The following is a 16,555-nucleotide window of genomic DNA, read 5'->3' as shown; positions in this document are numbered from 1 at the left end:
TGGAACCTCAAAATTTAGCATTTATTATACTATCAATATAGGGTATGTTATATTTGCGACGAAGTTTGTACCATCCAGAAGGAAAACGATGTACCAGTTTGTCTTTACAAGCGCATAATAGTCACTCAGTTTTTGAGATATCGATCTGAAATTTTGCACATGTACTTTTCTTCTCGAGAGGCTGCTCTTTTATCGAAACCGCCGACCACTATAACATATAGTTGCTATATAAACTGATCGATAAAAATCCAGTCTTTGTACGGAAATTTTTTTTATTTGAAAAGATCTTTTAAACATTATTTTTTCCAATATTCGAAATTCTGTGGTGATTATTTTTCTAAAGATTTAACGCATTGCAAAAGAAATATTAGCGGCAAATCTTTACACTTTTATTGAAAATAATTTCTGAAAATTAACAATTTTCGATAACAGTATTCATTATATCATCAAATATTTTATACATTTGTAAATTTTCTATACAAATAGTCCAAAAATACTCCACAATGTAAAATATAAAAAAGTTCGAGTTTAAAAACTCTTTAAATACAGTGTCTATGTATATGTTTTATAAATGAATTGTGTATATTTAAATAGCGTACATCAACAGCTTACTCAATAGCGTGTGTACATGTCAGTTAAATGCCAACAGGTTTTACTTTATAATTTTTTGTAATAATAGTAACAACAGTAAAAGTAGTACTTCGTTAATTTTCCTTATCTGGTTTGGTGTTTCTTTTGTTTTAAATGTAACAGGTAATGGAAGAAATTTAAGTTTAATAGTAGAATACCTGCTGATGCTCCAAAGCTGGTCGGGATACATTAATTTAATAATACTTTATAGTTAGTAAGAAGTAGTATAAGCGTGTTGCAAATTGAAATGTTTTTAAAAATATTTTAACGTGAAATGAAATTCGATTCGTGTCATTACTCGCAAAGAGACATAAATAACTATTACATCCCGAAACTTGTTTAATAATTATTCGTATTGTTTGTAAGTAAGGCAATCTTTTAGTTGTACTTATGTGTTTTTTGTTAACATTCATTATTTAAAGTAGATATATGTAAGTATTAAGTTATTGCGCTACATGGATGCGTTTGAGGTTCAGTGCAGTTTTAGTGAAAATGTGTGGTAAGATTTTTGGAAAAATCTTTAAATAAAAACTTATATTTAAAATGATAGATGCAAAGTTAGAATAATTCATTGATTGGTGTTGTTCGGAAAGTGCCTTAATTAAAGAAACAAGAATGCTAAAATTAAAATAGAAGATATTGCAATGTAAGACGATACAAAACTTAAATATATAGTTTTAATTATTTCAAATCGCTATATCGCCATGCTGAATTTCGAATTATATATATTTTTTGTCGGAGTCAGTTTAAAAAATTGGTCTTAAAATTGACTTTCTTCGCGTTGGGTTGTCTTTGTTGTAACTGTCTCCGTTTCGCCATTGGTCTTTTCATGGGAAATACTAGTGATAATTGATTTGATAACCACAGAGCTGCTATTAGTTTCAGTTGTATTGCTGCAAATGAAAACTCAAATATAAAAAATCTTACTTTTTTTTTAAATATTCCAAAAAAGTTACCTTAAAGGTGCCAAATCCATAAGATTTGGTATGTTGAAATCGCTGACATCCTTCATGTTTGCACTGGTCAAAGTTTGATTAGTTTGTGTGCTTAATACAGATAGTCGACCTATAATTAAACGTTTCGCATTATTATATTTATAAATATATGTAGATATTAATTTTTTTCTTTCATTATTATTTTTATGTTTAATTAATTTTTTTTTTTGCACTAGACATTCTGGCGAAAAACTTACAAAATGTGCTTTATTAAAAATTATCCGTTCCATATGTTCGTCTTATTATTATTAAAATGTAGTCATTAATTTAAAATTGGGATACTGCTTTGTTATATTTTTAGTTATTAAAGGGAGTTTTTGTGGAGGCCTAAAAATAGATTAATTTATCAAGAGTTAGAATGGCTCTGCATTTGGAGCTATGCACAGAAAACGGATTATAAACACAGCTTTAAGCTGTCCAGCGGCTAATAACCACACAAAATGGACAAGGGCACATGTTCTAAGTGTGAACACAGAGACAACTCTATATACTGTAGCAATAGGACTAGAACGATTTCAAAGGCATTAAGTATTTCGATATAAACAATAACTAAACAAACAAACATTAAATACTTGTGTGTAATAAATATGATAGAACACAACTTGAAATTGAGACATTTAATCCCACCATCACCAGTATATAAATTAAATGGTTGCTTGCTTACCGACAGTTTCTTCAGTTGTGGTGGTACATAAAGTAGTTGTTGTGGCGTTCAAATGATCTCGCACGGAATCAACCGTTATATCGCCCATTGAACTAGTGATTGTCTCGTTGGCACGATTCGGAGAATTACTGTCCGAGTGCGTATTAACACCATTGGTTAGAGTAATGCCTCCCTTCTGCAGATCGATGTCGAGTTCAAGCGGTTTTGTGCGATCTTTCGCACCCGGATCTTGTGAATTTCTTGCTGAAGACAAACTCGCTACGTCAATGTTTTCTTGGTTCTCTTCATTTATGCTATTCGCATCGCCAGCTGCAGCTGCGTGCTCATCGGCAACCAACTCTTCCACTTCAATACCGCCTTTTGGGGTAACGGCTTTCGTAGTTGATAGAGATATGCGTTGCAGTTCCGAGGAGGAAAGCATGTATAATGCCTCTCCGCCATTTGTAAAACAAAGCGATGAAATGCCACTATAATCGAAATTATAGATTTAAATATTACGACTGATTGATTGTTAATATTATTTAATTACACTTACTTAATATCCTCGCGTCGGACAGCCGCAGCATTTAGTTGTCGCTTCAGCTCCGGTACCGAAAGTACCATTATATCACCCATATTCGTTAGACAGAGCAGCGCCATTTCGTGATATAAACGTGCATCGTTGGCACTACCTCCGGTAGTGTTGGCGCTGGTGTTGGCTAAATCTTGTGTATTCTCTTGTGATCGCATTGACATTGATTTGGACGGGCTACCACCAACACCTTGTGCCAATAAATCAGCTGGCAAGCGGCAGGAAAATGATGCAAAATGTATACGTCGTACACGTGCACCCTCATTCGCGGTTAGCTTATACTTATTGATTGGTTTCAATTGTGGCAGTGAGAACACTTTAAATTGCTCTTCAGATGCGATTAATAAACGATGTGGTGGTGAAACGGCACTACTGTTGCTATGCTGATCAACTGGATAGCCATGCTGGTCGAATATGGCAATACCAACGACAGGTGCACGATGCTTAAGTTGGATTTCTTTCGCCAATTGCGCTGACACGCGTCTTGGCTGTGTAGCTGCTGTTGTTGCCGCTGGGTTACCGGTAACTGGTGGTATATTGGTGGCAGCAGTTAGAGCAGGTGGCAAATGTAACAGGAAAACTGATACTGTGCTCGAGTTTGTGGCCGACCACAATGTGGGCGAAGTTATATTTACTGTAATAGTTGAAAAATATTATTATTAATCTTCGAACATATGGTAATTATATATATTCAATTACCATTAGTTATAAAAGTTTTAGCGAATTGTAAGCATCGAACCATAGAGCCCATGCCATCGTCGGTGGAACGCGCTTCTACTTGTCGTTCAATCGGGCGTGCTTCCAACTTAAGAAAATAATTATAAACGCGTGTGTTATTGACATGTTCTGCTATACATTTTTTATATAATGAATTATAATATACTTACAGTTGTAGGCACTTGTGATGGATTGTTTCGCGTAGAACGGCCCTTACGCAATTTACGGAAAGATTCACGTAACGACTTTTTAAATGACTTACGTCGGGACAATTGCTCACCTGCACCTGTTAAATCTAAATATTTAATAGGTTAGCGTGAAAGTATAATATATGTAGTTTAAATTGTCCTTATACCATTTGGATTGAGAGTGCAACGGTGGAAAACCGGCAGAAACGTGTTATAGTCAAATAAAACTAAACCATGAGCGGTGCCCCCAGCCACTAAACCCCAATTTGCTTCCAGAGCCAAGCAGGTTATACTGGCCGGAGGAAGAACTTGTAGCACGCCCGTTATTTCGACACCAGCATCACCAACAGGTTCAGCATCAGGCTCAAGCAGATTCGGTCGTACCGTCAGTTGATCATGTCCCTTCCAGACAAATCCATCACGATCGCTTACCAAATTCATAGAACTAGCTTTAAGCGTGGCGCTTTCAGATTCGCCGTTGTCAAAGTTTGCAATCACGATTTGACCAGCAGTTCCACCAACAATAAGACGCCCAGTTTTGGGACACAAAGCTATTTTTTTAACAGCCAAACGGGGATCGTCGGAGTAAGGGTCGAAAAGGCCGGACTTTCGGAATGGTGGCTCTGACTCATCCAAGGGCTCAGATGTTTCCGCAGGTATATCATCCTGATTCTCATGCCTTTAAATAAATATAAAATATATTTCTTTTATCACAATGAGATTACAAATTATTAAAAAATTACCCAAACAATGGTGCGGTTTTAAAATTGTAAAGTGGTTTTAGGACAACACCTGTACAATCCCAAAATTTCACAGAACCGTCTTCATGCCCAGTCAATAGTATTTCATATAGACGTGCATCTTCATTGTCCACATCGTCCGGCACATCTTCTTCCAAGATACCGCCATTAATTGGCCATTCTAAGTGGCTGCAATTGGCATCTTGTTCTTCTCCTGCATGCACGATTTTATTATAGACCTCCTGAGTAACCTGAGATGCCAGGTAATTGCACGTAACAGCGGAAGCGTGGACCGAATGTAAATATGGTGCTTTTAGAACAGGAACTTTACTATCTGTTAAATCATAAGCACAAAACTCTTCTTCTAGTAGTACGACCAGAACTTCGACATTGTCGGTATTATTTTGGAATGTCACAAAAAAATCTATAACTTTTGATGTGAAGTCCAAGCACACTTTATTGCCGTCAGTTGCATGTACAGACACACAGTTATGATCTCCATATGCTGAACGAGGCATGCCACCAGAGAATATAACAACTTCAGCCGATCTGTGTAAATAAAAAGCAATAAAATACATTCATATATATTGTTTAGGGTATACGTTAGAATAAGCTTACCCACGCTTGCCCTTATACAGACGATTTATGCTTTTACATGGATCCGGTCCATAGGGAACGTAATTGACGTTCTTCGGTGCTTCGGCGTTAGTTAAGCTCCAAGATGCGTATGAACCATCAGCATGGTACCAGGTAAACTGAGTTCCAGTTGCATTCACAAACAGACCCACACTCTGTCCATGACCGGGTGCAATGTATGCCCGCACTACTGCGGAAGTTTCTAGATCCCATAATACACAAAGTCCACGATTATACGCAATAAGCAATTTGTTATGCGCATTTGGCAGTTGGCGTATAGATTCAATAGCACCTGGATTTAACTTGTATGTTGGAGGCACTTGTTCCAGCACAATATCGTGATAGATAACTGGTTCACGTATTGAGAACGAATTTAGATCGAATTGATAGATATTGCCACCCTCGGTACCAATCCAAACAATGTCTTTGTTCAACGAACAGCAAAGCGATGAGACTTTCTTCAATTTACCGTCAAAAGGCAATGTCTTGATGGCAACCAATGTTGCACCGACCGGTTCCCACAAAATCAAATGGTTTGAAGCTGTCAACGACAACACACGTCCTGTGCCGTAGACCCACTCCAAAAGCTGTACATTGAGTTCTGCGGCTGAGTTGCTGATAAGCGTGTGTTGTCCATAAAATTCTACACCGGGTTGACCAAATACTTTGAGAGCACCCGTTTGGGTTCCGATGGCCATTAGTTTAGATATCGGGTCATAGGCCACCGCGGATGGTTTATGCGGAAATCCATGTTGTGCAGTCTAGAGAAGTATTTAGCATAATTAATTTGTTAATATTTTTTTTTAAACAAATTTATATAGAAAAACAATTTTTGTGCGTTTTGCTGTAGAGAAATTGACGCTATAATTTTTAATTGCATAGCAATAAACATAACTTTTTTGCTTCAATTTTAAAAGTGTTAAATGTAACCCGGATATACCCTATACGTGTGTGATTGTATTAATTTATTAAATCAGTTTTGATAAATTTTTGGTTTAAGTCCCTTTGCAAAATACAAAAAATTAATTTCCAGTACCCAACTTCAGGTCTCATAACAACTCATTATAAAATCTAGAAAATCTAAGCAGGTTACGTAGCAGTTAGCTATTATATGAGGAACTTTTTAAAGTGAAATTCAGAATTCGCTCGTACTTCCACATTTCTCCACAATATATATTATACATACAACTGTAGCTTTAATTGTTTGAAATTTTTTCTGTGCACCTCAGCGTTTCAACTGCTCTGCTTCGCAACGATGTCGAAATATTAGTTTAATTGGTTATTTTTTTTTTATTTGCCTTACGGCCAAGCCGCTATGGCAAAAACTGTACACATGCAAAATGACACTTGATAACGAGGTGTACGGGCTACTTGGAGCAACTTAAAAGCACAAGAACTAAAATTATTCGCATTGGTTTAAGTGAGCAGTAATTATGAACAACGGATGTTCTTTATTTTAGTCTTTTGCACATATACACACTAGATATACAAGAACTTAACTTTCTTTGACATACAAAATATAGATTTCATTAATTTGGCTAGGCATGCGGGAATATACTATATGAATATACATATTCAATGTTAGCTTGTACATACAAATATTCGGTTGCAATGAAAATTGTATTTTAAAACAGTTTATTGCAATTTCTCCCCATTTAGATATCTGTCAAATAAAATAGGAGGACATCGTAGACAATTTCTGCCAGGTCTGAGTTCTCAGGGGGCCGATTTTTTGATACTTTTTTTCCAACAATTCATTACAACCATTCCTGGGCTCCGGGTTTCTCCCTATGTAAAAGTACTTTTGTATAGCAATATTGGTATAACTTTATTAATTTTATCTAGTTAAAATATTCCCGTATTTTTGTTTGTTATAATTAAATTCAAATTTGGATTTGTTTATAATCATCCGCAATGTAGAAAAACGGTACCTGTCGAGCTCCGCAGCCGCTTTTATGTGTGTCTTGCTTTTTAAAACCGTCTGTATAGAATAACATCACGAAACTGAGAGATTCGAATTACAAACTACTCTTCTAAGCCCAAAAGTGTTACCAATTGTTTTTCTTGTTTGTTTTTAGCAGTATTTTCTTAATTATCTTTTGGCTTTTACTGGTTTTGGCCAAAGCTTAAGAGATTGGTGAAAATAAAGTATACAATACTTAGAAGTTTAGCTTTCGTCACACTTTTCTCCCCCGTTAGGTTTGGGCTTAGTGAAAGAAGGTGTGGATTAAAAGAAAACAGATAGCAGCAAGCACTTGAATATTTTATATGTTATATTTACAAAAGCAAAATTAATAATATTTTTGAGCATTTCACTTTCTTATTCAATAAGGCATATTTGGTTTTGGCAAGAGAAACAATATAAATAACGAGATTAAAAAAAATAACGAAAGCTTTCTAGTTTTTTAAATTATAAATAATTAACAATTTGCCATGCAAAAAATAGTATCGCTGCAACGCTCTCCAATTTTTTTTATTTAAATACTGCTGATCTTATTTATGATTATGCAGCCATGGACAGAGAAATAGCACGTATGTATGAATCGACGTTTATTATTATTATAAAATTAGTCCATTCTACCATCTACCCTTATCAATGGTCCAACACCGTACCAGGAAAATGCTCTTTAGACCACCACGCTACCACCGCTGTGAGTAACGGTGCCCGTGGTGTATCTGGAGTTATATGCCTGACACTTAAGGCGATGGACAAGTGGTTTGCCATCGAATCCAATACGATTCACCTTTGTTACATCTCTCCAAAGTACTATTTTTCAAAATTATTATTGAGACGCCTTCGTACAATTCTAATGGATATGTTAAACCCTAATTCCTCAGTTTTTTCAGTCAACTTCCGGGAAGATTTAAAAGGATCGGCCTTTCTTTTTTTGATGATGGCTGTATCAGCATCTTCGTTATATCCTCTTTTCCTCGAACTTTAGGTTTTACCCTTTTTTATGTAGATCAAAAATCTTTCTCCTTATTATTGCAATGCACTTCTTTGATAAATCTAAAAACTGATTTGAACAATTTATTTAAAGATGTGCTATTTCTCTGTCCATGACTGTATGTATGTACATATGTATAGTATGTTAAATATACAAGTACTTATGTAAATACAATGTATAAGATCGGCTCTTAAGCCTTTGATAGATGGATAGATTTTGATAGCTAAGCTCTTGAACTTGTGGTGTGCTTATTGATATTATAAGACAGATGGAGATTCCTAAAAATGTTAAGCTCTATCCGAATTGATGAAGAATATTAAGAGAATATTTTATAATAATAAAAAATAATTTTTTTTCCACTGCAGATTTTTCAGAGTATTCTGTATTGGTATATTGGTGATTTTATTCTTTCAGGGCATCTGTTAATATTTCTTAATTACAATTAAACTGTTGAAGATTATTGAAAATCATTGTTATTATTATCTATAACAAACTATAAAATACTTACATAATTTTAAAATCAAATACCGTTAATAAACAACTTTTAAAATAAGTCATAAACTTTTCATCTTTTCAGCTATCACATAAAAGATCATTATTAATGTACTAGAATATACATAACTTTTTCAAATATTCCGCTGAGTAGTGATAGTTGTTGTACGATATAATTGCGATTACGTCATTGTTGCGTAGAAATGGATCACATAACGGAAACGCCACGCCAGACTGAGATATTTTAATTAACCTTAGCGGTTTGGTGTTGAACATGTTCAAATTGGAACATAATTATTCTCACGTGAATATAAAAACAGCATTACGCCATAGCAAACACTAAGGGTAATATGCATGGAGATGAAGGTATATGCTGAAATATTTATATTAACATTGTAACAGCTTTTGAACCGAATTGTAGCCAGGAATTTTAGTTTGTTATTATAAATAACTTGGTTAATGCAAAAAATAAAAATAAATAAAAGTATGCATAAATATGTACATACTCGTATATGCAAATTTGTTTTTACTGTCACTTTGGACGAAAGAATTTCAGTTAAATTTCTCGAATTCTTTACATGAATGCTCATTACACATGCCAATAATTACCGAAGGTGCAGTTTTAAGTGTTTTGGTCTTGGTCTTCTTTTGTTTTCATGTATATTAGATTTTACGTAAAAACGATGCCTTATAATCATAAATAAACATTATAATGGAAAATGAAATTTTTTTTATCAATTTACATATATTTAACTTTTTAAGAAAACTGGATTATGGCATGTAACGCACAAGTTTAAAAATAAAATTAGAATGTCTGCACGCAAATTAAAACTTACATTTCAATGAAAAGAAATGAAATCATATGCAATAATAAAATTTCTCTTCTTCTTGATTGCCACCAATTAGTAATATCAATGAAGTTTTAAAATTTTTATGAGGCAAAATAATTACATATAATATTTTGAGGTAGAATGTACGGGTTTCTTTCTGACGGATCTTTATAATAATTTGTAATTCTTTAAATTACTCCAGAATTACTAATAACCCCCAATTTATGAATGGATGTTTTCTGCCGCTACAACAACAATAATATTTATAAGCTTATATGAATGATACATGCATATGTATATGTACATACATACATATGTATATATACATACATAATATATGTATATACAGTGAAAGCTCAATTAAGCGGGCATCTCCATTAACCTACACATTGGCTGGTGGTCCGAACATTTTTGATCTTTATTAACAATCTATTAAGCGGACAATTCTAATAACCGGGTCTCGTCAGTGTCTGCTTATAGGAGATTTTACTGTATTTATTCAGGCAAAAAGTCTAAACAATGTCAGCACTGTTGTGTTGAAATGTTTGTTTGCGCAAAGAAGTTACAACAGGTGCATATCAATTTTTAAATTGCTTTAGTTTGAACTTCATATCTTATCTTTTAGTAGAACGCTTATCAGGCGGTGTGCTGCTTACTCACCGATGGTCGTTTATAAAAGCGAACATTTACCTAAATTTTTATAAAGAGTCGTAATCAGGGCCGCACCTAATCGAATATGGTTACATGTGTACATGAACGTATGAAAGAATGCAGATATTATATAGTGTTTTCAAAGTAACCCAAACGGAATCGCAGAATTTAGAAACATATATTTATATTAAAAATTTATGGTGTTATCCTTTCAGTTTCCATTGAATATCTATATATACGCAAACTAGTCCTTCAGTTTTTGAGATATCGATCTTAAATGTTGAACACGTTTTTTCTGGCGCTACTACTATAGGTTGTAGCTGCCATACAAACCGATCGATCAAGCTCTAGTCCATGTCTGGAAGACCTTTTATTTTACAAAGTACATTCACGAAATTTGGCGTAGGTTATTATTCAAGGCCGCGTTGTAACGAACAAATTGTTCAGATCGGGCTATAGCATATAGCTGCCATACAAATGAGACTTGGTAAACAAACAAAAGCGATTACCTTGTAATTGCACTAAAATCGATGATAATATACTGAAATATTAAACGATGCAATGTTGCAATTTTTTCTTGAATCTATTTTATAACGCTCTATTTTATAACGAAGCAATCCTTCTTTATCTAACGAATTATTCTAATAGAACCATTTGCGAAATTATCAAGAAGATTTGGCCGATAAAAAAAAGTTGGCCTCCTAAGGACAACCGCACTGAAAAAATAAAAATTTTATTTCGAATTAACTGAGAAAAATGTGAAAGGCAGAAAATCATTCAGCACAAACTATTTAGTTTTATTTATTATGAACGGATGCATATGCGTATATGCACTGTTAGTTCAAATTTTTCGATAGAATAAAGGTGTGCCATCGTTGGATTTTATAATGCAAACAATAACAAAAGAGAAATGGAGCATTCTCACGCAAAAGGTGTAAAAGTTTATAGATACATAGCAAAATTTAAATACGACGATATTAATATAAACCCTTGCAACAATCCCATTTACAGCAGCGAGGTCAGCAGTATATCAGATTTAAATAAATATAACGGTATTATTTAGACAGTTTGAAATAACTTTGCGAAAATGTCAAGGCAGCCGGTATTTATGTACAAGTAAGTTGCTTGAAATTACAGCAACACCCACATTGTGCCCATGCAAAATCATGACGTGGATTAAGAAACATGCTTTATACAAACGAAAAGACTTTATTCCTAAACAAGGAAATGGCTGTAAGCTAGCAAAGAAGTGGCTAAACGGGTTATGTTGGGTGATGACGACTACGCGCTTTGCGTATCTATTACAAACACCAACCATCTATCAAACTATCTAAAAGCCAATACCTGTATAAGCATGTACATATATATGTACATATATTTAAACATTTATAAATGCCTAAGCAAGTACCATATGTATGCAATGTAGGTATAGCAACCACAACCGTACTGATTGCATACACTGTAAAAAGTTATTGATATGAACAATGTAAAAATGATATAAATAATGTTATGCAATGTTTATTATGAAGCAATGATAAAACAAAAACAAAACTAGTGAAAATGTCCAAGGTATCTGGAAATAGGATTTTCTTATACCTGCGTACAAATTTGAAGGTTTTTTAAATTGATAAGGAACTTACGACAGATATTATACACGTATGTATACTTTTTAATAAAACCCCAAATTTTTAATATAGCCTCAGCGAACCATTAATTATTGCCAATAAACTTAGTCATAGTTTGAAATGTATTTTTACTGTAAACTCTCTTATCTTGCCAAGTGTCGCATTCTAAAGAATTTAGATAAATATTAGCCTTGTTTACCCATACATAGTAGTTACGCTTGCCATAAAAATTGTTCGATAGCGTAATTTATGTATAGACATACATATTTATGTAAAGATACTTCCAAGCTTTTCTGAAGGCATTTGTAAAATATATGTATATTAATTTTTAAATTCTATTTTAGGATTTTTTCGCTATAGCCGAAATATAAATACGTTTTAAATTGAATTCATTAAAGGAATATTTATTACCAATTGGTTGCCTTTATAATTGTGTTGTGTATGTTATAATAAATGCATAACATATTGTAATAATATGATATTGCTATTAAAAATATTTCCAAAAATTTTATTTTTAGTTACGTTTTTTTAATATACGTTTGACATTTACATTCTATTGTTTTAGTTTCTGGTTGTTTAACTGTTGTTAAATTTACAGTGTACATTCTGGGACTCACCTTCCTGTAGGAGAAAAGTTCTTTCTGCAATCGTTGTCTTTCTGCTGAAGGCTGCTGGCCTTTTCCACGTATAAATTTTAACATCTTGTTTCTAATAGAATGATGATATGTATGATGTTATGACTTTGAAATGATTGTCTTTAAACAACGGAATCTGAAACAAAATAATTTCTATAATATAAATTGAATCAATATTAACATATTTATCTCATAACACTAGATATGCGAGTTTTATTTATATACACACTTCTGCTTAAAAACATTTGTGTTAATTCTGTCAGTGTGCGTTAGTTGCAGTATATACATACGTATGCGCATATATTGAGGGCTCAACAAGTGGAAATTTGCATTTTCATAGCATTCATATACTATGGTAGTTTTTTGCACGTTTGTAGTCCATTGGCCCCAATTAGTTAACTTTATGGATGTACAAATATTATAAACATTCTTATTGTATGCGTTAATCCATAATAACAGAAATCGGAAGGTACGTCAAACTAAAACATATAGAGCAAACAAGCCAACAATGCGTAACGCCATGAAATATAACAAATAGCATAAATATCGCGGATAAATATTTCCAACCAAGCGTTAGAATGCCAACGAAGCGCTGAGCAAGTAAATGCCTAAAATGCAAGAGCAACGAAGCCATTCTTGGACAGAAGGGAAATAGAAGCGTAGCATTAAGTATTTATATACATATGTTTGTATGTGCATGATACTAAGCGCTTCTATGCGGCTTTATGAGTCAACAGGAAGGGCACCAAAATTTACTGTATATTCTCGTACATGAATAATTTAATATTTCATTCAAAACACGCCCGGATTATAAATATGCCCCGATCATTCACAGGTGTTATACGCTTTGTTTTATTTGAATTAAACCTGGATTATGTACTTATCCAATCCAATATTGGAGTTTGTTTTCACACTGTAGTTTATAAAGTGACGTAAAATATCATTAATAATCTTCTTATGTACCAATTTTAAAAGTTGCAAAATTATTCTCCAATTAAACAATATTCATTTGCAATGTTATTTGTATTTATTTACGAAGAGCGACACTACTACACCACGTACAACACCCAACGCATTCGGCATTTTTTTCTCAACTGAAAAGAAAAACAAGTTCGTGCGCACTCGCAAAATGGCCGTTGCGCCAGAGTTGCCTGCGCCTCCAATTGGGTTAAGAATAAAACTTTTCAAAACGTTAATTTTTTTGAAAACAAGATTTCTAAAAATTTTAATTTCCAATTCAATTTAGTTATTTTATATTGTTCAATCAAAATAACAGTATTTTCAAAAGTGTCTTTGAAAAATGGAGATAATTGTTAGAAAGAGTTATTTTCTATTTAAGAAACAGATATGAAAACATATATTTGGACTGACATTGTTAAAACTGAAAACCCGTAATATTACTGTAAGATTCATTTTTTTAATGGTCCCACGGATAATAATCCGTATATAAAATATAAATCTTTTGTTTTCTCCAATTACTGAACTGCTTGAAACTTGAATGTGAATGGCCCTTTGTGTTTTGCTTGTTCATTTTGGCGAATACATCTCTGAAACGTGAATCAGCTGACAGTTGTTTCTTTGTTAGGTGTCCATACTAACGCTTGTACAAGCAATAAATATTGTATGCGTATAATATTTAGAATTTCATAGAAATATTAAGCTATGAATGCGCTTTTAATTAGTACTCGATCCTTACGTCGATATATATTTTTATTTTTAATAATCGAAATATTGCGATTATAAATATAGTATCGTTACTTTTCAAATATAATAGAAATAAAAAGGAATTTACTATCAAATAGAATGGATTTTTTTGTTTCTTTACAACAACAATAAAATAATTTGATAATATATTATAAAATTCTAATGTATACATTTACTAATATTTACCGAATATTCATTATATCACTTATTATTAAAATATATTTATAGGAAATAAACTCATTATCGCATACAGGGTTTACTAACTGAAAGTTAAACTTAATGTGAGGGGTCAACCAGACTTATATAAAAAAGATATATATATTTTTTTTATTTCGTAAAAACAATTAATAAATATAAAATATATTAATAAATACAAAAAGTCCGTATAATGTTAAGATAAGATAAATATTGAGTCCTCTCCTAATTCACAACGACCCATTTAGCCCCAGCATAATGATAAGTTAAAATATACTGCTAGGTGCTAATGAGGCGATGTGATCCCTATTTGTAAACATGGACCCAAGGTTCTGCTGACAACTATGCAGTCAATTAGTAGGTGTTCTGGTGTTTCGGCAATTTGCACAAGAAGCTAGGCCCATGCTATAAATGTATGTGCTTTTTGGGCTTACAGTGGCCAGTATAGAATGCGACAAGTATACTGAGCTTGTCCCTTTGGGAGGTTGATTACATATTTAAACTTGCTGAGGTTGTAACCACCTATTAGAACTTGGCATGACGCATGTCTACTCCTTCTTCCTTGCGGAGCAACTCCTTTATGGTATGAGGACCCTCTGCAATGAAGTGCTAAGGTATTACTTAGTTAGTGCATGCGGCAGCCGTATAATGTTAGAGAGTACAATAAAATAATTCGAGACTGGAATTTAAGAAATAAAATATTCATATATACAGTGAAATTCTCGATTACGGACAGTCCATATAGGCGGACACCTCCCATAACTGGACAAATTTCATGAATACAGCGTTTTCATTTATATTTTCATACAAAATTAATTTCTATAACTGAACATGAGTACGCTCCAATGACCAGAAACGGACACTATTTTGGTATTATTTCATTCAAATTATCTCTGATAAACGGACAAGATTTCAGCTTAGTGACCCAAAAACTTCGACAGTGGACTAGGCAGGGATAAAGTCTATATTTTTCACTACTCTTACAATGGAATAATGTTTTTGGGACATTAAAGCGTCATTTGCCACCCAAAAAATAAAATTTTTGAATTATAATTGACCTAACCCTACCAATTTGAATAAATTTCTACCACTAGGTTTTCTCCGACGTACATATGTACATATATAAGTTGTATTATATTTTTGCGTATAGCAGATTTTTATGCCGACTATCTTTACTTAACACAACGTTAAGCCCAAACACACACACATACATACATACATATGTATCTGTCCGTAAGTATAAATTTAATGGTCTTATTTACAGCAACTCGCCGCTTTTCTAGAGAGGTTAATTTCTGCACCAGTTGAATTCGAATCTCTGCCCAATCACTTGTCCATTACTACGTAGAAGAGCCATATCTTTTTCTCAGTTGCTATCAGTATTTATTTAATATTTACATTATATTTGTGATAGATGCTTCCATTGGTTAAACAAAAAGCTTACTAAAGCAAATAGAAAATGCTTGATAATTATTAAATGAAAAATTCAACTACATCACTGCAAACAATTTAATTAGTGACTCAAATTTCTTATACGATGATTAACTCCATTCCTGCCAACGTTTGCAGCCACCGCATCGGGCAAGTCTTAACTGATACACATACTTACATACACATGTATGTACATACATATGTATATGTACAATGTATTAGTAACTAGTGGCTTATGGTTAATTAACATTAAACGAAAATGTTCAATTTAACATAATAAATTTATGAATGTTTATATTTTTATAATCTCTTGCGCATACATACATATGTATGTATGTAGTTGGTACAAATTTTGTATTCCGTTACTTCAAGATGTGCATTACTAACTGTATGTACATACATACATATGTACATAGCATTGATGTCATAAACCTAAAAGTAAATTTTTACCTAGTCAGCTTCATTTTACATTTAGTTATGGGAAATACAAATTGTACCAAATACGGCTGAACCTTTTCCACTGCAAAAAAACAGTGCTCGGTCTTTAATCACTTGCTCTTTGGACTAATGAGAGACCGCAATGATACAAATTAATTTCGAATTCATCCAAATAATTAACATTTCTCCGAATACGAATAATAAGAAGGCATTTTGTACACAAAAATAGAAAACATTACAATAAATAGGCGCCGAGAAGCAAGCCGCACAAAATTAAATATTTTCAAATAATGCTTAAAAAACAACAATGACGAATGTTTAAATCGAAGAAAACGAAACACACTCATTTGAATTTCCACGAATAATGACGCTATAGAAAACAATCTATGAATGAATGAACGAGATTTTTTTTCTCAATTTAATACGCAAGCAATTGTTGGGGAATCTCCACTAACCAAAAGTTTA

The 16,555-nt window shown here is 33.1% G+C and overlaps 1 protein-coding gene across 2 annotated transcripts; it reads right to left on the bottom strand.

The window, feature by feature from the left end:
• Positions 1 to 287: 287 nt before the first annotated feature.
• Positions 288 to 13,413, bottom strand: LOC126752101 (lethal(2) giant larvae protein). Of its 2 annotated transcripts, none has more exons than XM_050462665.1 (11): positions 13,286 to 13,413; positions 12,305 to 12,458; positions 5,124 to 5,902; positions 4,509 to 5,054; positions 3,933 to 4,444; positions 3,748 to 3,872; positions 3,560 to 3,665; positions 2,825 to 3,494; positions 2,290 to 2,756; positions 1,587 to 1,695; positions 288 to 1,523 (listed from the first exon to the last, which is right to left on the bottom strand). In XM_050462665.1, the coding sequence occupies exons 2-11, from the start codon at positions 12,386 to 12,388 to the stop codon at positions 1,391 to 1,393; spliced, it is 3,531 nt and encodes a 1,176-aa protein (XP_050318622.1). In that variant the 5' UTR covers positions 12,389 to 12,458; positions 13,286 to 13,413; the 3' UTR covers positions 288 to 1,390. The 2 variants fall into 2 exon arrangements, 1 of the variants encoding a protein (XP_050318622.1); XR_007665959.1 differs by lacking the exon at positions 288 to 1,523 and adding an exon at positions 1,823 to 1,952 and having other exon boundaries at positions 1,588 to 1,695.
• Between the last annotated feature and the right edge of the window lie 3,142 nt (positions 13,414 to 16,555).

This window comes from Bactrocera neohumeralis, chromosome 3, assembly GCF_024586455.1.
Source record: "Bactrocera neohumeralis isolate Rockhampton chromosome 3, APGP_CSIRO_Bneo_wtdbg2-racon-allhic-juicebox.fasta_v2, whole genome shotgun sequence".
In the NCBI taxonomy this organism is placed as follows: Eukaryota; Metazoa; Arthropoda; class Insecta; order Diptera; family Tephritidae; genus Bactrocera; species Bactrocera neohumeralis.
Note: the sequence above shows the minus strand (reverse complement) of the source record. Positions and strands in the feature narration are given on the sequence as shown.

Coding starts and splice junctions, on each gene's coding strand:
- LOC126752101 (XM_050462665.1), bottom strand. CDS start 12,388: ATGTTAAAATTTATACGTGGAAAAGGCCAGCAGCCTTCAGCAGAAAGA. Junction 3,666..3,747: donor CATCACAAGTGCCTACAACT/GTAAGTATATTA, acceptor TATTTTCTTAAG/TTGGAAGCACGCCCGATTGA. Junction 1,524..1,586: donor ATGGATTTGGCACCTTTAAG/GTAACTTTTTTG, acceptor TTTCATTTGCAG/CAATACAACTGAAACTAATA.